The sequence below is a fragment of the Prunus mume genome, linkage group LG3 (genome assembly GCF_029339155.1).
Source record: "Prunus mume cultivar Tortuosa linkage group LG3, ASM2933915v1, whole genome shotgun sequence".
NCBI lineage: Eukaryota > Viridiplantae > Streptophyta > Magnoliopsida > Rosales > Rosaceae > Prunus > Prunus mume.
This window is the reverse complement of record NC_142700.1, coordinates 14,411,797-14,434,103: the sequence shown is the minus strand read 5'-3', so window position 1 is coordinate 14,434,103 and position 22,307 is coordinate 14,411,797. Positions and strand designations below refer to the sequence as shown.

General features: G+C 36.6%; 3 protein-coding genes across 6 annotated transcripts; 1 reads left to right on the top strand and 2 right to left on the bottom strand.

The window, feature by feature from the left end:
• The first annotated feature begins 414 nt into the window (after positions 1-414).
• On the top strand, positions 415-4,769 carry CCDA (cytochrome c biogenesis protein family). Of its 4 annotated transcripts, none has more exons than XM_016792855.2 (13): positions 416-560; positions 700-787; positions 1,007-1,091; positions 1,512-1,567; positions 1,822-1,952; positions 2,051-2,136; positions 2,268-2,299; positions 2,651-2,812; positions 3,039-3,111; positions 3,214-3,314; positions 3,737-3,829; positions 4,359-4,405; positions 4,531-4,769. In XM_016792855.2, exons 2-13 carry the CDS (start codon positions 731-733, stop codon positions 4,601-4,603), a joined length of 996 nt encoding a protein of 331 aa, XP_016648341.1. In that variant the 5' UTR covers positions 416-560; positions 700-730; the 3' UTR covers positions 4,604-4,769. The 4 variants fall into 4 exon arrangements, 3 of the variants coding, with proteins under 3 accessions (XP_088904198.1, XP_016648341.1, XP_008226705.2); XM_008228483.3 differs by having other exon boundaries at positions 418-560; positions 951-1,091; XR_016125112.1 differs by lacking the exon at positions 4,531-4,769 and having other exon boundaries at positions 415-560; positions 951-1,091; positions 3,744-3,829; positions 4,359-4,411.
• A 3,198-nt stretch (positions 4,770-7,967) lies between these two features.
• On the bottom strand, positions 7,968-9,620 carry LOC103326272 (uncharacterized). Its single transcript, XM_008228482.2, has 2 exons — positions 8,881-9,620; positions 7,968-8,576 (listed from the first exon to the last, which is right to left on the bottom strand). The coding sequence occupies exons 1-2, from the start codon at positions 9,521-9,523 to the stop codon at positions 8,161-8,163; spliced, it is 1,059 nt and encodes a 352-aa protein (XP_008226704.1). The 5' UTR covers positions 9,524-9,620; the 3' UTR covers positions 7,968-8,160.
• Positions 9,621-13,770: 4,150 nt separating this feature from the next.
• AGD5 (ARF-GAP domain 5) lies at positions 13,771-20,721 on the bottom strand. Its single transcript, XM_008228481.2, has 11 exons — positions 20,492-20,721; positions 19,382-19,440; positions 19,081-19,171; positions 18,327-18,381; positions 18,145-18,235; positions 17,791-18,025; positions 16,027-16,243; positions 15,709-15,902; positions 15,173-15,418; positions 15,017-15,081; positions 13,771-14,262 (listed from the first exon to the last, which is right to left on the bottom strand). The coding sequence occupies exons 1-11, from the start codon at positions 20,540-20,542 to the stop codon at positions 14,103-14,105; spliced, it is 1,464 nt and encodes a 487-aa protein (XP_008226703.2). The 5' UTR covers positions 20,543-20,721; the 3' UTR covers positions 13,771-14,102.
• Positions 20,722-22,307: the final 1,586 nt, after the last annotated feature.

Genomic DNA, 22,307 nt, shown 5'->3' with positions numbered 1-22,307 from the left:
ATATTGGATGTAAACTCATGCCGAAAACGGATGTCGTCAACCAATCTGAGAATTTGGCAACAAGCAAATGAAAAAAGGAAAAACTAATTTGGAAGGGTCCTAAATCCCAAGTTGTAAATTCAGAACATCAAAACCATCATTGGGCCTCAAGTTGTCTCTTGCATTGCCCCCATGGCCTTGTTTGATAGTCTGCTCTACTGCAGGGAGCTTCTACAATAATAAAGAGTTTAGAGTGAGGAGCTTATTTGATTTGGGGAGTTCAATTCCATCTTCAAATTATTTGAAATGTTTAAGTCCATTGATTTTCTCACATTTGTTAATGATGAAAGATTGAACCCCTCAAATAAGCTCATCACTCTAAACTCCTCATCATAGCTTTTCGGCTCTACTGCCTACTGCGAGCCCAATAAACACATATGCATGGCCTTGAGATGACAAGAGCCCACTAAAGCCCGTATCTCCCTTTGATATTTCGACAAGCATCCTTTGACCATTGCCGTTATCTCACTCGCTGCCATCGCTTGCTTGCTTGCTTTGCGAAGCAAATCCAAAAAGTTGAGGTAAACCTTGTAGATTTCTCGGCTTCAAGCCACTCACTTGTGAAAATAAAGCTAAAAGATTTTCCCAGGGGCCAAACGTATCATTCAATGTTTCATTTTTGTGTTCTATTTTTTGAGATTTTCTATTATAATTGTGCAGATGAATTTGGCTATCAACCATTGCGGCAGCTATGGAATTAATTCTTTCACAATTTCAAGCTGCAAGGGTGGCCGGAAAAGTAGTCACGGTGAGTAAATTGTGGTTCTTTCGTTTTTTTTTTTTTTTTTATATAAATATTTATGTTGGCCTGAAGATTAAACTCTCTTATGATTCATCAGAGTGGTATACATGTGGGTGTTACTAATATATAATATTGTAACACAATTGTTTCTCAAATTTCTATCTTCAAGGTAAATATATGGTACCCATCAGAATGCTAAAGGGACCTTCTACTTCTACACCTCAGGATCTTAGCCAAGATTTGGCATCATTGGCCAAGAGTGATACAAGCAGCAGCTTCCCATTTAAGACAGTCGTAAATTCCATGGCAGGTAACAGGCTAACAGCCTTTGTCTTGTGCTTAAAAACCTGTACGTTCTGTTTTCACTGCCTCTTTCTTTCTTTATTTTCCCCAAAGAAGTAAACTTTCATATCTCTATTCTACAATGAATGGGTGTAACTTCAAAGATTGAGACATATAAGGGGAACTTTTCCGATTCCTTTGTATTGTGGATGTATATAGTTTTGAAAAATGTAAGGAAATCTTCCATGTATAGTTGTGGTTCTGGCAATTGATCATACCGTTTAAATATGATTGACTTGCATATTTAGATAATATACATGTACATAGTTGCATTAACAGCTCTCAGTTTCTCTCTGTAACTTGTGATTCTCAGTTTATTTAGGGTGATTACATGAACTCTATAAACTTGCTTGTAACTATGATAATCTTTTATTCTTTTATGTTTCAGTGGCAAATTTGGTCTTCGCAGACATGGCGAAGGCTGTAAGCACGGGAAAATTTTTGGTGAGAATTTGTTTTGTGTTTAAGTACTGATGGCTTCTTACCTTTTCAGTAATTAATTTTTTTTTCAAAATTCAATTCCATTATGCTATTTAGTTCTTATAGTTTTTGTAGTACTGCTGCTTGATGATAATGCTTTAGATTTAGGGTCCAAAAATTAACTATTTGTGCGTATGGGTCAAGCTACTTTTAAAATCTGTATCCAAATTATACTTCTCATATACAATCTCAGGAACTAGAATTCTTTTCCGAGTCAGGAAGGTGCTGTTTCATTTTATACCTTGGCTGATGGTGGCCCTGGAGAATGGTTTGGAGGTTTCCTATTTTCTGCTGGACAAGAAGCTAATGAGGCAGTTCAAGACCAGTTATCTGCCCTCAGTTTCTCTAGGTTCAGTCCTGTATTCTTGTCTTCATTCACATTTGTATTTTTTATTATTCAGCATCTTGGAATATACGCTGCTTCTCATTGCTTATTCGTCTTAACAGTTTGGCAGTTATTTTTGGGGCTGGGCTTGTGACCAGCCTTTCTCCTTGTACTCTTAGCGTTCTGCCACTGACACTAGGTTACATAGGTAAAAATTTATATCTTTTATCTTGTGGCTTTGGGGAGAAATGGGCGAAGGGATTTGTATTTGGGTGATGACTTTCACTCTTTTGTATACATCATGTGTAATGCTGATTTGAATTGATTAAAATCATACAGGAGCATTTGGCTCAGGGAAAAGCAAGGCAGAGGTGATAACTTGCTAAACCAGTTCTCTTATTTCCATTGTTCGTCTTTTTTCTGTAAAGTCCTAGGTGTTGTTTATGTGTCCCTGGAATATGTCGTACTCTTCCCGTCCACAAATGACTTTCTTGAATTAGTTCCTCTATCTTTCTTGCCTTGTAGCAGCAAGAAGTACAGGTGAATCGATTTCTGTAATTCAATATACCTTCCCTTCGAGATTTCCTTGTATTTTTTTTCATTATGTGCAACTTTTGATTGCTTTTGTAAGTTACTTGTGTAGTTATATGATCGGTTCTCTCTCTCTCTCTCTCTCTCTCTCAATGACACATGCATGAGGTTAATGTGCCTTTTTTGGTCAGGTTGTTGGGAATTCAATTGCCTTCTCATTAGGATTGGCAACTACACTTGCACTCTTAGGCATAGGAGCCTCATTTGCTGGAAAGGCATATGGACAGACAGGGCAGGGGTTACCTTTGGCTGCTTCAGGTTTAGCTATTGTTATGGGCTTGAATCTCCTTGAGGTATATATTTATGTTCTAACGTCATTTTCTCCCCAGCGTGTGCTTCTTTTATTTGATAGTATCTATCACCAGTCAATGTTTATCATTTCCATTTTGTATCTGTGAGATATGCCTCCGAAGTCTGATTGTTTAATTTAACCTTTTAGAAGACTTTGATTGACTAGTTCTTTCTGATTTAATGTTATTCCTCATTTTTATGCTATCATCTTATGGGTTGAAATTGTAGGTAATTGAACTACAGCTCCCCTCATTTTTTAACAATTTTGATCCCCGGGCTGCTGCTGCTAATTTCCCATCAAGTAACTACCCACCCTAATTTTTTGAGTTTTTGTGGTTTAGATAAAAGCTGGTTGTCTGAATGATCTTATGAGTTTCAACTTTGATAAACTTTCACATGCTAGGTGTGCAAGCATATCTTGCTGGGCTTACATTTGCTTTAGCTGCCTCACCATGCAGTACGCCAGTGTTGGCCACTCTGCTAGGATATGTTGCTACATCGAAGGTAAACTCAAATTTTTGATATTCTTGAATTCATTTTGAGCTTTTAGTTTTCTTCAGAGATCTGACAGAAAAAGCTGTAGTTTGACATTTGTGGATGTTGTAATGGCTCTCTCTCTCTCTCTCTCTCTCTCTCTCTCTCTCTCTATTTCTTGCTTATTGATCTCAGTTAATCATCTCCAGTATTTCATATATAGAAATTTTTTTGAATCATCCATGTTGTATCATAACATGCAAGCATTCAAAACAGTAGAGGAAAAAAAAAGAGCAGAGAATTTACTCAAACTGCATGTGTATGGATGCTGTGGGAGTCATTTATCAAAGTTGATGCTCTGAGTGTTCTTTCCAGCTCAAGTTTTCCCTTTCCCTAATTGGTTTACATAGGCATCGAATAATGTTTAATGCAAGAGAACAAATTTTATTCAGAATCCAGTTATAGGAGGCAGCTTACTTTTGACATACACAACTGGTTATGTTGCTCCTCTACTTCTTGCTGCTTCTTTTGCTGGAGCATTGCAGGTATGTAATCTATCACTTTTTAGTTAGTTGTAAGTTATTCTGTTAGAACAGAACAGCAAGTGAAAGCTTCCACCATATTTCTTTGTTATTGTGTGGTTCTCTGCTTGCCTGTGACTGGCCTCATATTAAACGATTTCAAGACTTTAACAGTGCTGGCAACTTTAAATCATACTTGTGCACTCGTGTCTGTGGATGCGATTGTTTCGAAGTCTTGATTAATTAGAGGAATAATACTGGTCTTACCACATTTCTATACCACAATTTTATACCACATGATATGACAGTTGATATGTACATACCACATCAACTAATTGATGTGATTATTAACACCTTTTTATTTATTTATTAAAATATACCTCATTGATTTAATTGATGTGGCATATGATATGGATAATGGACATGCCACATCACGTGGTATAGAAATGTGGGATAAAAATGTGGTAAGTGTAGCATTACCCTAATTAGAGTGAACTCTGCTTTAAAGTTTTTCTTTTTCTTTTTGCTGAGCAAAACCCATATATATACGCAGAGCCTACTTTCATTTCGCAAATTTTCGGCGTGGATCAACCCGATCAGGTTATTCTTAAATCCCTTTCTTTCTCCTTTTCAAATCTTTGAAACTTCTTAGTACATGTAAGTTACCCACATGACAGGTTCCTACACGGCTTTCAATAACATGTTTCATTTTGTTGTTTTTACAGTGGTGCACTTCTGTTAGGAGGGGGTGTGTATACTTTCTTGGATAGGCTTTTCCCAGTTACAATGGCAATGTAGGCATTTGCTTAATGACATAAAATCGAACCACGTCGAGAGAGTACTGTGATATACTTATTTCAATTGCTTTTACTCACAGTTTCACATGTACAGAATGTAATAGATCTAAATTAATATCATAGTATGTATTTAATGGGTTCTCTATATAACGCAATGCTTTCTCAAATTGTATTAGTTATGTGTTAAATCTGAAAAACTAAAGTACAAAAGTTGTCGAGGGTGAATATGTGAAAGGACATGAATCCTTGTAAAGCATTCTGATTAGTTAGGAGCAAAATTTTTTACTTCCACTCAAGTTGAGAGGTCAATAGAAACGTTGTTCATCCTCTTGTGCCCTAAATATTTTGGTTCTGAAAAATTAGGCACATCTGTAAAAAGTAAAATGGTTTACCTAATTATAAGAAAGGCCATCAACGAGTGATTCATCCTTGACCCAATTATGTTAACCAACATTAAGGAAAGTATTATAGTTGCCCGTGTTTTCAGTTTTGAGGATTAATATGGTGATGTTTGTATAAATAAAGAACCATTTTGCTATTGATTTCGTTTTATAACCCTACATTTTCGTTTTGAGTTCGAATTAGTCCGTCCTATGCAGAAAAATAAGAGGTAATTAATTGACCCAACATAAAAAAATAAAAATAAAAAGACTTCGAAATCTTGAAGCAAAAATCGACAAGGAGAACATAAGGTTACGAAGCCCTAACTCTCAGTTTGGTAAGGACTTGGAAATGACATCATTTAACAGAAACGAAGTGTCTTCTAAGATAATGGCAATAAGAGGACGGATTTCTTGTACAATACGAGTATTAAATATGACAATGCTAAATTTTTTATACGAGTAAAAAGTCAAAAGTAGACAATAGATACTCAGGTAATGACCTAATAGTAATGGATAATGCTCTAAACTACTCTTATCGATAAACAAAAATCGGGGCAAAACAATTTTAAAATAAAGATCATAGTATCAATGCAAAGCTTATAGCCGCGCGGCTATACTATTTATTTTATAAATAAATTTAAATAAATAAATAAAAAGACTCTAGTAAAGCTGAGTGGTATACACTTTTTTCATTAAAAGAATCCCGAGAATAGCCATACTATTTACTAAAAAAAAAAAAAAAGAGGACTCACCTAGAGCCTAGCGCCTAGTGCCAAACTAGCGATTCGGTGCCCACTTATCAAAAAACGTAGCTATACTATTTAAAAGGAGTATCGTCGCAGCTATACTATTTCTTAAAAAGGATCCTTCTAGTTACATTAGTTTATATATTAATTTGCTAGTTTCGATATATATAATTTATAGATTTAAATTTTTTAATATATATTATTATTATTCAATAAGATACAAAAATTATGCATATAATACGTGAATTTTTTTGTGTATTATTGAAAATTTTGTAAAAAAATCAAGTGCATTAAACATTAAAAAAAAAATACATATGTGCATGTACAATATGAGTATTAAATATGAAAATGCTAAATTCTTTATATGTGTAATAACTCTGGAAAAGTAAAAAATAAAAAAGGTATAATAGATACTCAAGTAATGGTCTAATAGTAATGGATAATGCTCTAAACTGTAGATAAAGAAAAATCGGAGAAAAACAATTTTTAAAAACAAATATCACACTATTTATGTGAAGTGTATAGCCGCCCGGCAAGCTTTTTTAGTGTACAGCCGCGCGGCTGTACTATGTATAAATAAATAAAAATAAAAACCGGAGGACCAGCCTAGCTCCCAACTTGCGATTCGGTGCCCACGTGTAAAAAATGTATAGCCTGTCGGCTATACTAGTTTTTTATAATAAAAAATTAAAGTATAGTCGTGTTGCTATACTAATATACATTATAATATTTAAATTTAAAAGGCTGCCGTACAGCCGGTCGGCTATACTCTTTTTTTCAAAAATCTAGAGTATATCCGGGCGGCTTAAAAATTTTAAAAAAAAAAGTTCCCAGAGCACGGCCATACGATTTAAACAAAATCTATAGTATAGCCGCGCGGCTGTACAATCTATAATTTGGAAAATAAAGGACCAGCCTAGCGCCAAACTTGCGACTCCGTGCCCGCGTATAAAAAAGATATAGCCGCGCGGCTATATTATTATTTAATAAGAAACTGTAGTATAGCCGCCCGGCTATATTATTTTTATAAGGAACTGTAGTATAGCCGGGCGGCTATACTATTTATTAGAAAATAAATATAAAAAAAAGGACCCTCCTAATTGCATTAGTCTATACTTTATATACATTAATTTGCTAATTTCGATATATATACTTTATAGATTTAAATTTTTTTAATATATATTATTATCATTCAATAATATGCCAAAATTATGTGTATAATACCTGAATTTTGTGTATTATTAAATTTTTTGTAAAGAACCAAGTATATTAAACATGAAAAATACATATATATGTGCATGCGAGACACATAGTACATCAACGGTCAGATTCAATGTGCATGAGCTACGATACCAAATTTCTAACAATAAAGTATAATGCAAGCCCATCGGATCGGTAGATATTGGCTTTAGGGCTATTGGCACTATATGAGATACTGCCAGAGCCAAATAAATAAGGAGATGTCTTTAGCTCCATGAATCAATCGTTTAGAGCTGCAGGGTGATGTGATCTTATAGTTGGAGTCTGGACTGATCTCTTGCAAGTATGACAAGGGGCTCAGGTAGACGACAGGCCTTGCGGTCTTAAAATGGATGATTTTCTAGGCAGCCAAATTTCCAACTTTTTTTTTGTTTTTGTTTTTCAAGTGGTGAACACTTCAGAAAAGATAGAGCCACAAGAAGTACTTGAAGGTGTGCTTACTTTTTTCTTGAGTGCTTATCCAGAAGCAGAAAAACGAAAACATTTTTCCAAGGCTTTTGGCCACATCTGCAGGGCCAAACTTCGGCTGGAATTTATTGTGGTTAGCCAGGTTTTGGTCACTTCACCGCCTTTGCAAATTATATATGATATTAACATGATCCTAAAGCTTTCCTGCACATCTCCTCTGTGCCTTACATTATGAAATTGCTTGGCCGGTTGGTGAAAGGATTAGAGAAGTGTAAAGGAAATGGTTTTAGTTGAACTAAACAAACTGAGGTGAGGAATTTATAGCTTTGATGTGGCTATACTGAAAAACCAGTTGACACACTTTCTTACATCTATGAATGAACTCTCAAACACGTAAACACCACATATTAAATAAAGTGGGAGCTCTTAGAACAAACACGTGATGTGAATCGCTCTAATTCGAACTGATTATCGAAACAAATCTAGTATAGGGAGTCAACTTATTTGATCTGATGATGTGGTCTAATTCCTGCGAATCTAACATAATATTAGCAATTAACACTCACTATAAACATCATTTGTGACCCAACAAAAATTGGGTGCACTATCCCTGTATTTTTCACCACCCTTTCGTAGGTTTTTTTACCCAACAAACATATGGCAATTGCCTATTGCCCGCCGAATCCTCTGTTTGCTTTTGTTTAAAATTATAAACAAAAACAGAAAAAAGGAAAAAAAGAGATAAATAACTGAAACTGAAACTAATGAGCCAATGGAGCCCGGGCCCCACTTCTAATCATCTCCTGGTACTGATTCAACGACTCCTGCCGCTGCAGCCTCATCTCCTCGTTGAACTTCTTGATGAACGCCTCCACTCGGCGGTTCAAATCGTCCTGACTCAGCGACGGTTCCTTCCTGAGCCGAGCCGAGCCGGTCGACGGACTCAGCAGCGACGGCGAGTTAACGGTTGCGCTGCTCTGGTCCGGGAACGTCTCGGACTTGTTCATCTTGGACTTGGGAGGCGTGTTCTGGTCCATACTCCGCACGTGCGTGTCCCACGTGTCGGACTTCTTCAGGTGCCTCGTTAACGGCATCGAACGCCCCTCCGTTATCGTCTTCCACGTGCTCTCAAGCGTGTCCTGCCGCTTCGGCTTCGCCACTCCCAACGATTTCCCACCTGCATTTCCCACAAAACGAAACAAAAAAATTCACTTATTAATTTACCATTTTGACCTCATCTTTTAAAATTGCTCTCCTGCCCCTCCAATAAGCCGAGGTCAATCTCGACTTTTCGCACTATCAAGCAAATTTGAATTTAAACGATAATAACGAAAATTTAAAAATAAAAAATACAGGTGGTGCTCCGACCAGTCGGTTTCTCAGTTCCTTGTTCCTATCTGAAAAATTCAAAATTTTTTGGACCTAATAGAACGATTCGAAGGAATAATCATACGACATGTCGTACGCAGAGAGAAGGGTACCTTCAGGGCTAGCTCTGGCGGATTTTCTATGACCAAATCTAGAAGAAACGGGGGGTTTCTCGTTCTCGTTCAACCAAAACTCCATAGAGTCTTTCCTCTGCAAACGCGTCCGTACAGGCGTCGATACCCGTACGGCCTCATCGCCGCCGTCCACCGCCGCTCGATCATCGCTCTTCTCCTTCTTCTCATTCTCCGCCGCCTCCGAAATCCTGGCTTCCACTACCACTCCACCGGCCGATTCGTATGAATCTGGAACCTTCGGCAACACATTCGCATCGTAACCGTACTCGTTCAAAATGACGGCGTCGTACGCCGCGTAGTCGGTCCTCACGACTTCTCCGGAGATCTTCACCGGAGTCACTGGCACGGGGACAGTGATCATCTCCGGCGACGAATCTTCGGGTCTCGGATGGAGCTTGGAGGAGGCGACGATTGTGATGATGATGCAGTTGATGAGGATGTAGAGGTAGGGAGGTCTGAGCCAGGAGAGTGCTGAGCTCCAGAGAGAAGGGACTTGGGAAGCGACGATGTCCGAAACCACTGGAGCTGAGAGCTTTAGCGCCACGGCCATGGACACCAAACCGGTGGAGATGAGAACGACCTTGAGAGAGAGTAACCAGGTGTTGCTCGAGCTCATCGACATTTTTCTGGCGTTTGAGTTTGGGGCTTGGTCGGAATATTACCTTTTCCGGCGAGAGTTTTATTTGAGAGCTGTGAGAAATGAAGAAGTTAGTGAATGGTGAAATGCTGAGGAGGGAGCTTATATATAGGGGAGAAGAAGGAGCGGGTTTTGAGATGAAATGCGAGCCGTCGGATAAAGAGGTAGTGTGACCGTTTTAGAAGAAGAAAAAATGGTGCGGGATAAGAGGTAATGCGTCAGCATGTAATGGGTTTTCTCCACGTGGCATGGGGGTTTTTGGCGTATGGAATAGGGGATATCATTGAAATGTTTTTGCAGAAATTCATTGGATTCTAGAATCCGTACAAATAAATAATTTTTTATTATATATAATTAAGTTAAATTAAAGGAAATCATGAATACAAGTTATTTAAAGTATTCAACATAATATTATTCGAGTTATTTCGAATTGCAAGAGAAAAACTTACATGTCACGAGTTCAATATCCGCTTCTTATCTTATACACCGACATAAAAAGATAAAAATTCGGTTTAGATTAGAGGTTGAGAACTGAAATTCTAGTCTTAAATATTTCTTCCTTTTAATATAAATACTTGTTATGATGGTAGCTGAGCTGAGAAAAACCATCATTGTAACAATCTTCAAGTTGTTGTGTCATTTTAGTAATCTCACATTAACCTATTTTATCAATTTGTGTATAAAATTTGAGAAAATGTTTTATTCCAGCTTAATTAATTGAGTGGGCATTTGGATTGACCCTTTAAAAAATTTATATTAAAATTAAAAAAAAAAAAAAAAAAAAAAAAGTGGGCAGTGGGCAGTGGCAGTAGATTTGAGCTGTCATTTCTTGGATTAAGAGCCCTCCCTTTCCCTAACAAAAACACATCGAAGTGGCAATGCCCATTAATAAATTACAAATTTATAAATAAATATCCAGTCTCTTATCTACTCTCTCTCTCTCTCCTGATGATTCTGGAGGTGGGGCTTTGCTCTGATGAAATTATTTAAAAAGGAAAAAAAAAACGCAAAAGTAAATCGGAAATGTGATTAATTTTTTAATCTTGCTTAATATTGATAATCTTCCTAGAGAACTTTTCATGTGGTTGTTTAATATTCAATATAGGAGGGGAAGGCAGCAGATGATAGATGAGAACTGTCAGGAAGAATTGAATATTTAAATGGGTACCACATCTCAACGGCTATATTTTATGTGACCGTTACCTCCGGTCTGTGTCTTGTCCTTGAGAGGAGGATCCTAAATCCCCGGTCCATGGGGTATGCTATGCTATGAATATGAATGAATTGGACTATGAAGTCATATTAAACATTGCCCATTGGATTGGATGGTCTAGCCCTACCAATACTTAATTAACCGACCACGTTTTGGAGCTACTTAAAGTGTATTAATACTAATTAAGTGTTGCTCACTTGCTCAGTGACATTGTGGTAATAAAGGGAATGTCAAATGTGGTAGCATAGCATCTAATGTGAGAGCTCATTGTCTTTTTTTTTCTAATGTAATATTGTTACGTGATGTTATTCTTATTCATAGAGTATAATATGAACGATAATTTTAATAGATATACGCGTGTTATAACATGAATATATCAATAACACAAAACGACAGTCTTACAATCACACTAAAAAATTACTCCCAAAATAAAGTCACATATTGAGTGTACGTACATCGCGAAAGCGCCAACTCCAAAATTACTCTAATGTTCTACATAGAGAGCATGTATGAACGTGAAGAACAATATTCAGAGTCAAAGACCGAGTAATAACGATGAACATGTGATATGGGCTACCAAAGCCAAAAAAATAAAAAGGAAATAGTAATAAATAAATATGTGGGTTGGCCATGCCATGTTCTTGAATCTTGTCGGTAAACCCAGATGCCCTAAGTTGGTTAAAATTTATAATAAATTTCATGTGTTCTGCCGACCAACCAATAAGCACCACCTATTAAGTCATCTTCTTCTTCATTTTTGTTTTCGCATTTGCTAAGTATAAAAGTCAGAGAGCAAATCATTAGCTGGTTAATTTTATACGCAATGTGTGGACGAAATGAGTCTAAAATATGACTGATGCGTGTGTGTGTGTGTGGGTGGTCAATATAAGCAGGTATATGCGTGCTACTAATTTCCTACCAGAAGCGGGCAAAGACTGCGGCTTGAAAATTTCCCCTTAATGAGACAATTGATCAAGTTGTTTTCAAGTTGACATGCCTACAAAGGCTACGTGAAATATGCATCCAAGAAATGCCAAGCAAAGTCAATGAAATGGTCAGGATCAGAGAGATTGATGTCCAAAGTCTTTAAATGTGTTTGTTTTGCAAACAAACTTCATTGAAAATGTGAACCAGGAGGACATTAACAAATATAAGACGGAGTAGACTAGTTATAGGAGATCCAAAATGATTACGAATGCATACATACGTGTTTAGGATAAATTTTGATAAGTTATGCTGTTAGATTGTCAATCAAACTAATATGACTTAAATATACGATTTTATTTAATCAAATGGTGTTGATGGATAGTCCGTCAACATTATATAGGTGAAACTATGCGACAAGAGAGCACTATCAATCCCATATAAATCTAATTGTTAACTACAGACTTTTAACTAGGGTGAGAAAATAAGCTTATAGAGTTGTTTATGTACGACCAGCTTGATATATGCTTGTAGCTAGACAATACCTTAAATCATGAAGATGAGATTATTAGGACAGGAGAGAATGGAAGAGTTTGTGGTCCTGTGGGTGGTCTCGTGACATCTAATTTTTACTTTGTTGAATGAGATCTTTAATTCAAAAATCATAACCGATAGAGACTCGTGCATCCGAATTAAAAGATTTAAACCGATCAAATTAAAGTTACATGAAGCCTATATAAGTTCCATAATTTTTTTTTTTTATTTATAAAATTCCTTGACTCATTTTTGGTGCCATTGATGGTCCTGCATTCAGAGAGGTGCTTTTTATAAAATGTCCCATTCCTCTGATTAAGCCCCACAGAAGCAGAAACAAAATTCGCACAGCAGGGTCCAGGAGCTTACATCACCATTTCCACAACAAAAAAATATAAAGAAAAAATTAGAATTATTAAGATCATCATTAAGACAACAAGCCAGTATGGAGACCATCTATGCATATCATTCAGCTCATCCTCTTCAGTGGGCAACTTAGAGCCCATGCTTGCAGCCAACACGCGGTTCTTTCCTATTGGTCGGTGATGACCTAATATACTAAGACTAGTTGGTATAAGTGAGTCAAAGATAAAGATTTTGGAGGCTTTGGAGCAGCTGTAGGTTGTGGCCTTGTGCTACATTCTGATTCATATGTATTCTCATGCCACCGTCCAGTTGTTAGATGAGTGACAAGTGTTGGCCATCCACCGACCGGCACAGCATTTCTGGTGGGTTATCCGGCTACTGCAAGGCTGCAACCATTGCATTGGGGTCTTCAATTTGGTAATTTTTTTCCAAGTCCAAAGGTTTGCCTAATTTTGGTGTGGAAATTTCAAGAAGTATACCACTTGGCCTTATGATCAGATCATAAAAAGCACAATAAAGCTGTGCTGATTGATTGGCAGGAAACAAGACATGTTGGCAAGTGTTTTGATTTTTCTTGCTCCTTTTTAGCAAGGCTAGTGTGTGTTGATTAGACACTGTAGAAGAGAAGCCTGTACAAGTTACCCTAAGAATTAATGAAAGTGACTTCGTACCAAGAATTGATGATGAGACAAAGTGGCTCTTTTTCATACTAAAATGACAGGATGAAGACTTAACATAAAGAATGGAAATGCAAATCTTTTATAGTAAAATCACAAGAGAGAGACTCAAATTGCAATGAGTCATGTTTATAGAGATGAGTTATGCCGGGAAACAGCTGTTCGTTAGTGCATGGGTGACTATTAATTGTCGATAAGTATGATGACTCCCTCATGAGATCCACATAAATCAGCGCATGAGTGATTATTAACCGTTGATAAGTATGACTCCCTCATAATATCCACATAAATCTACCATTAACAGTCATTCGTGAATACCCAGACTGTACTGCGCATTATTGAGATGGAGACATCTTTCTCTACTGATAGTTTGGTTAACCTTGACTAGGAATTTAAATTGTGGTGTGAGATATTTGGCTCTCCATCTGTGTTACATTTCCTATCTGAAGATCTTGCTGATATGGCATTGTTATTGGACCATTAGATAAATGATAATTGAAAATTAAAAAGAAAAGAAGAAACCAAAGGACTTGTGATAATTCTGACATTCCAAAGATCATGCATATACAGGTATTGTTCTTGAGGTGTTTTTAGGTTCTTCCAAATAACACAATTGAAGCGGAAAGAAATCATTCTGATCAATCTAAACCCATCTTATTACTCAAATAGCACCTAATCATACAAATGAAGTAATCACCCAGAGAAAAGCTAAAAAGTGGTACTGCCTCTACAAATAGTTTACAACCTCAGTAAAGGTGGAAATGAGGACGGAAAAAGAGGTAATTTTTTTCTGTAATTCAACTGTTTTTGTATGGTATAACAAGGCCGGGATTATCAACCCCAAGGCTCCTCACTGTTTTGCAAACATCCCTTGTGTTAAAGAAGAGAAATCATAATCTTTTGCCGATTGTGCAGAAGTCGCAGATGATACGGGAGACGGAGATTGAGTCTTATTCGCTCCATCGTTTTTCGCGCCATTAACTGGGTTAACTTGGGCCATATTATAAAAGCTGCGAAAGAGAAGCAGTAGCATGATGATGTAAGCACAGATCAACAATTGGTCATCAACCCATTCCTATTCAAAGAAAATAACAATGATAAAAGTTTTAATCCTTGACGTTTATGGTATAGAATCCAAATAGAAACTCTGAAAACCTTCTCTGGAACCAGGTAAGAGATGAATTATTTTGCTAACTAAGCAACTAGCATTATCATGAAATTATGGATACTTGATGCTTCACATTCCACTGTCTCCTGTGTAAGCTTGTCCAATAGGGAAAATAATAATTGAAGCCAATATATTGTAGGACAGTGTTCGCAAAGAAATGCATCTACTATGTTCCCCACAGAAAAGGTATAGCTCCCAGATTCACAACGGAAATTGAGAAAAACTCAGGGCAATTGCTTGAGATTTTGATCTCTTGCTATGCCACCTGAATAACAATTTAAGTGCATAAAATTGCAGTGTTCACATTGTATTCTCCCCTTTATTTTATTTGTGGCTGCTGGGTTTTTGGTTGGAGGGTGACATGGCAGTCAACAACTAACCAATTACGTTAGAGAGGTGCCTATTGTAGAATAGCAGCAATCCAAGTTATTAGGATCTTTTTTGCTTAGGATCTTCACAGGCTCAATTTGCTTAGGATCCTTTTTCGTTTGCTTAGCCATTTCAAATGATATTAAAAACTGCCTTAATAACATATCCAAAAATCCCATCACATACGTGGCAACACAAACTAGGGCAGCCAGAGATGCATGACATACCTAGATGTTGAATATGGAACAGAGCTCCCCAGTGGATGTGCTGGTCCCATGATCTGTGTCTGACTCTGACCCAAAAAAGAGACATAACAAAATGAGAAATTCAAAAGATGCAAATAAATGAAACAACATTACATAATTAAGCCTTACGGACCCTACCTGTGTAACTTTCTGTAGCTCAGCCTGTCCATCTACAGGCATCATCAATCCCGGAATTTGATAGCCAACATTTGGCCAACTTTGGGAGGGTAAATTGCTTCCATTGGACACAGGTTGTTGAATAATACCAGGAAACTTTTGATCCATGCCAGCAGATTTAGCTGCAGCAGCCATGAGAAGAGACTGCTGCTGAGCCAGCATTGCAAGTTGCTGCTGATGCATAGCGAAGGGTGACACCATGCTGGACTGCAAATATTCAAATCGTTTCATAATATAACATGCATCTACATACCATGTTATGCAATAGAACAAGAAGATGATAATTCAATTCACTTAAAACCAAAGTAGGTTTTTTAAAGTTTACTGGACTTGATTTCTAAGGCTTGATTTTTAATTAAACAAATCAAACTTGAATAATGGAGCAAACGTGAGAACCACTTTTTCCAACTAGCAAAAAGAAATTTATTATCACACTATCAAACTAATAAAATATTTTTCAAACAAATTCTGATTGGACGTCATAATGAAGCACATACCTTTTCGAAAAGACTCATAATATCATTTTTTAAGTCTTTCTGGGGTTTCTCTGAAACAGGTGTTAGTGAAGGTACATCTTTAAATAGATCCTCAATTCCTGATGAAGATTTACTATGGCTCCCTGCTTCACTCGATGGAGCAGTTTTCTCAGCTGTTGATACCTTTTCAGCAGCTGTCGATGCCTTTTCAGCAGCTGCAGATTAAACGTAACCATATTTTTTAACCCCAGCAGAATGGCAAAAGCCTGAACCAAACAGATAGCAGGATCCCAGTAAAGTAAAACACTCAGAGTGATGGGGAGGGGAATAAAGACGTACACTGAAAACCTGCCCAATCATTATCTTCAGCAGATGCTGCATCTGAACCGTTCTCACTTGGACCATCATCCACTGAAAGCATGTTGAAAAGGTCAATAGCATAATCAACTTTTGGAGGGGCAGGAGGAGCAGTGTCAACAACTTGCTTTGTTGCAGCAGCTGGCGGAACTGCTGGTTCTATTTTCTGAACATCTTGTGGTCTTGGGACATGTACAACCTGTTGAAATATAGATAAACCATGCATCAAAACTTTTAGAAGGTCTACTACAATTTCTTAAATAAACGAGGTAACGAAGGAGGGTATGGAAACCAAAAAAAAAAGAGGCAGTGAGGATTATAGAAACAAGTGGAGCAACCACAATAAAATATGAAATGAGCCAATAAAATCAAACTTAAGTATGCAATTTGATTTTTACAGGACATGAAATACATTTGGAGAGAGTCAACAGAGACAAAATAAACCAGCAAATACACTTTTAGGCAGAAACAAGGAAAGCAACGAGCAACGAAAAGAAGCCAAGTAAAACATGTTGCCTGAACAGATAGCAGCTTCCCATTCCAAGTTTAGAATTAAGAAAGGACATTTTCAGAATTCAGAAGACATTAAATGCAGAGTGAGGCCCAGAATGTAGCCTTGTCCGGAAAACTTTCTTTCAGACCAAGCCTCCCAAAAAATTTCTAGCACACTACACCTCCACAACACCTTTCACCCAACCTCCAAAGGCACAAAACCTCTCAACGATGGCACCACCCAACTCAATCTAACCCTCTGGAAAAGCTTTATACCAGAATTTCAACATTGCAGAAAAAAGGCAAAGGCGGTTGATACTGTCAGCTGCTCCGTTGCACATAGTACACCAATGATGGAAAAACAAGCAATTTGCATTGGAAGCATGTTTGCTTTCCATATAATTAAGGATGTGAATAAAAGTGAGGACAGTGTGATCATAAAAAATTAAAAAACTGCAGAGAAGAGATTTACACGAAAAGGTGCCTGATGACTCAAGGAGCCAATCCTTCCTATCTATTCTCGAAGGGGGAAGGGAAATGTTTTCAATCAGAAAGAAAAGAGCAGAAATCTCCACACATGATCTCTCATATTCCAATAAAATTGAAGTTCCACCACAAAATATGAAGAAGAGGCAACATGCAAACTAGCTATTGAAGCATTATGACACAAGGGAAGCCAGTAAACTCAGGAGAAAGTGATCCAAAAAGAGGACTCCCCATACCATAAATCCTCCTGATAACAGATTTTCTCCCCATTACCCGAACTGAAACGAAAGTTAAAAGAGAACTCAACAAGACCCTGAGAAATATCTCTCTAGGACACCTACTTCAACCTCTAATTACTACTTTGGTGTCCCACCAATTGACATGTAGACCATATTCACTCCAGATGACCGAATGCCAAAGACATTTCAATATTGCTACGACACCAGTGATACTTGATTTTAGTATTCTTTGTGCCTGCAAACAATGTTAGGCTGAATTGCTAATGCATTAATGTCCAACATATAAAATAAGTTGGTTCCAAAAGATTCTTTTGAAGGAAGATTATTTCAGTAGAAAACAGGGTATCACAGTGTCGCACCCTCTTAGAAAATATAGTTCATACAAATGAACTATCAGAAAATCTAACATATAAACAAGTAACAAGCAGAGTTTGATAACAACCACAAGTCATCTATGATGCAAAAACGAAAATAAAGAAACCAAAAAAAAAAAAATCAGAGGTTAACAGGGAAACACCGTATGACATACCTGTTCAGGACCTTTTGGAGGAACAGGAAGACTGATTCTTGCAGTAGGAACACTTTGTTGTGTACTAGTTGATTGAATGTTCTTCCTTTCCTCAAAAGTTTTTTCAGAATTTCCTACATACCCATGCCCGCTTCTTTCTCCAGGTCTCTGCCAATGTGTGGAAGTCTTTTCTTCCCATCCTCTAGAAGGTGGTTTTGGTTGTCCGTCCCTAGAAACCCATCTCTTATCTTCATACCTGAAGAGAATATCAATAATTACCAGAAGCAGATATCAACATAACAAAGACTGATGATAGACGGTAACTGTATCTAAAAAAATAGGTGCTAGGTCTTAGGGATACCGTCAGACACGCACTTTGCACGAATAAAATTCTCAATTCCAACTCTGTCATAGTTTGGAGGTAGCTCTGCTTCCCAGTAACTATTTGCCTTCTCATTTCCCATTGCTGTATGAAATCATAAAATGTTGCCAAAATCATAAGAAAATCAACATCAATCAAAAGAAAAACTAAGCTAGCGGCCCAAAGACAAGCTTACATTGGATAAAAGCAACCTGCTCTGGAAGCCATGTGTCCAAAGTAGCAGATCGCACCTGCAGAAAAATCCAATAATACTCATATCAGCCCATTGCAACTGCATGGATCACAGTGTTCTTGTAGCTACTAATTTGTAAGTGGGAAATGAAGCAGTTCAAAATTAGAAGGGAAAGAAAAAGTTATATAAGTCTCCAGGAAATGAAAATGTAGATGAACATGAGGTAGCCACATTCCTATGGCTGCATATGATGTTAAATAAAATAAAATAAAAAGAATATAGGAGGTGTGGAAACCTATATAATTGTCGCCATTGAATAAAGGAGATGGTAGGTTATTTTGGAATATAAAAAAACCATAAGATCATTCATATATATATATATATATATATATAGAGAGAGAGAGAGAGAGAGAGAGAGAGAGCCATTAGACTTTTTTTGGGGGCCTATAAACTGTTCTGACCTGTAACAGCTATAAGAATGCTAGTTAGAACAGGATTAGTTGTTAGGCAAGGCATGGAAAGACAGTATGGTGCTGTTGGCCACCACCAAGGGGCAGTTAGTGATATAGAATTTCAGGATATCTTCACGAAACCAAGAGCTAATGCTTTGTGGGTCTACCCTTCATTGTAATTTACTGGACCTCAATATTACAGTCAAAAAGCATTCAAAGAGAAACCAAGACAAATCTAAATGGCCCTAATCTTCAGTTCAGAAAATATTACTGCAAATAAGCCACATAAAATATTAAAATGTCACCTTCGATATGTGTACCCCAAGACTTCTGTGGATCCCAGAACACTGCATGCATACAAAGATACCCAAATTCACGCTAGCCCATCTTGGACCCCTGCAAAGAAATCAAATCATTATTCAAAACTCATAAGTGTTCACCTATTAAAGTTCGCTTGATTATGAAACTTTTTTTTATAAAAACAACTCTTATGCATAGATTTTGAAGCACAGCTGTTAAAACTTCAATCAATTTTCATTCTCTATAATTGGTTGTTCACTATCATGATATGTGCATCATCTCTTTTGGATTCATCCTGATACATACTTAGCTTTGCAGTCAGCACATTCCCTATTCTCTGGCAATTTAAGAAGCCCTTCCAGTATCTGCATATGTTTAAAGAAAAAAAAAAAGTAAAAAAATATAAAGAATGTAACCTCTAAATATAATCAAAGAGGGACAAAGGTAAATACAAGATACTGATTCAGGAACCTTGAACTTGGAGGCCACTAAATTGTGGAAATGATATAAAGAGAGTGTAACTATTTAAAGAGATATCAATAACTTGTAGCACAAATACAGCAGGGTAATTAACATTCAGTAGGATCACAATCAGACCTTAAACCGCTGACATGGAATGCCAATAAGGCCATTGGATCTTCATAGTTCACAAACTCAAAGCAGAAAATGATCTTAAAATCACACATAAACAGAATGGACAATAGATGCCTTGAAAGGATCCTCTTCAAGACTCACTTCTCCAAGCTTCGCAGATTATAAATTTTAAGAGAACACTTAACATGACCGATAAAAACAAACGGGTACTAATTAATAATCACATACTCTGATAATTATAGATAACTGTTAAGCATGGTTTGAACTAAACACCATTCCATCACTACATTATCCATTTCCGTATTTCATCATCCAAAACTAGACCAAACGCCCCCAAAAAAATTAAAAGATTAAAAAACCAAAAACCCAAAACACAGATTTCACACACATTCACAAAAGAAGAGTAAAATATGTAGCACCAACAAAAGCTATCATCGGAATCGATACAAATTCAAATAAAACCAATCATGGCCCAGAGCTCTAGATCAAATCTCACCAAATCCAACACTTCAATAATTACATTTCATTTGCATAAATCCAGATTGAAATATACAAATCTAATTAAAGCCAATCGGAACTCCAATCATTCACAAAATTCCACAATTCCATAATCCTCTCACTTCTCTCCATTTCTCTCAGAAACCAAATAAAGAAACAAAAGGGAGAGATATAAACCAAGACCGAAATCCAATTCCGAAATCGACAGTCAAGGATCCAAAGAAATTTGTACGAAAAAGATGCAGGTTGGTGAAAATTTTCTCATTTTGAAAATACAGGGCCGATACATGACAAATTATCAAATTTAAGCAGAAAAAGAAGAACCTTTCTGTGCTTGGCGTTGAGCTCCTTGGTAACGTTGGCCTTCTCGTTCATGGTGACCGTACAACAAAAACTAGCAGACGCGAGAAAAGACGAAGAAGAAAAAGCAGCTCCGCGGACGAAGGTCAAATTCGTCTTTTTACGCTCTTTCTCTCTTTCTCTCTTTCTCTCGTCTCTCTGATTATTATGCGACCAAAAGAAAAGAAAGAGAGAAGGAGACAGATCGAGGCAGAGTCGCTCTTGACCTTTATTTTTGCCTTTCCTATTATCTCCGCGTGTTTTTTTTTTCTTTCACTTTTCTTTTTCTTTTCTTTTTTTCTTAGAGATGGAAGAAAAAAAAACATTGTGATTATTACATGTGCAAAAATAATGACCCAATTAAAACTAGATCACATTGAACAGTTTTTCTTGTTTATAATTTGCAAATTCTCGAGAAAAAGTTTTTATGATCAATAAACATTTAAGTTTGTTAAAAAAAAACGTTGTTAGAAGTTTTTGATCGTCATAAAAACACATTTATAATATAAATAAATTTAACATGAGTTGTTCGTAAATGTTGAGTTAGGTCAGTTAGCTAGAGTAGTGCGTCAGTTAATATCGCTTTGTGAAAAGAAAAAAAAAATCCTACATAATGCGTTCAATTATTCTTGGTTAAAATATTAACATGGCATGCTCATCTAATCTTTGGAGGTTGGTATTCGGAATTTTTATAGTATTACCAATAAATAACAACAAACACAAACACAAAACAAATAGATTAATGCTGATTTATTAGTTTTCAATTATAAGTTCTTCAATTTGGAGATTAAAAACTATGTATTAGTCTTACAAATCAAGCTTAAAACAACGAGTTAAGTTCGAATTTGTTATAATAAAAATTTCAAATGCTCACGAATTTATAGCCCGAAAAATCCACCAATTCACCAAATTTCATAGCCTTAGTAAAAACTGTAAAATAACAGATCAATCAGCATAATCACAGTTTCATTGTTAATTAGGCTTTAATGGGGTTTCCACTTCTTGGTATTAAATCAAAGTTTTGAACAACTTTTTGACTAATCTTTAAACAACTATATGTATTAGGTGGATGACATTATTGAAATGGAAGCTAGATGGTGGGAAGTTTTTGTCTCCTCTAGTGCTAATCTAGCGGGGGAAGGAAAAATGCGGTTGATTTTGGCTCAAATTATGAAATTAAGTCCATGACATTGTCGTTGTCAATGATCAATCATACAGTACAATCAAGGGGATTTGATTTGAAAACAAGAAGAGAAAAAAAAATTTAAATCTTCCCTTCAAGGAGATGCTTGTTGTGTAGTTCACACATTTCAACAAACAATAACAACACCACAACACCTACAACTGTTTTTTTTTTCCTTTTAAGAAAAGAAAATGAAAATTCTAGGTCGTTGTAAACTTGGTATAAATTCCTAGCTCATTTTTGGGCAGTTTAAGTTTATTAGGTTAGTGGTTGTCTAATATTGTATCAGAGCAATTCTTTACAACTCATTATGAGTTAGTGTGACTCTCGTTCCTCACTTTTTTGTCGGTTTATAGAGTGTAGGGATGCCTCTCCATTTTCAAAATTAACATACATGTGAGGAAAGTATAAACTTACATTGGTACTCCATTATCAGAGAATGACATAAAATTCATGAGGGAGTGAAGTTGTTGGCAGACAATAATAACAAATCAAGAGTGCAAAATTCAATTGTTATTTGTAGGTGGGAGGGGTGGTTTTGAGTCTTGAAGGTCATAAGTTGTGGTGGATGATCACAAAAAGTGGAAGAATTATTATGGTGGGAATCTATCTTTCTAT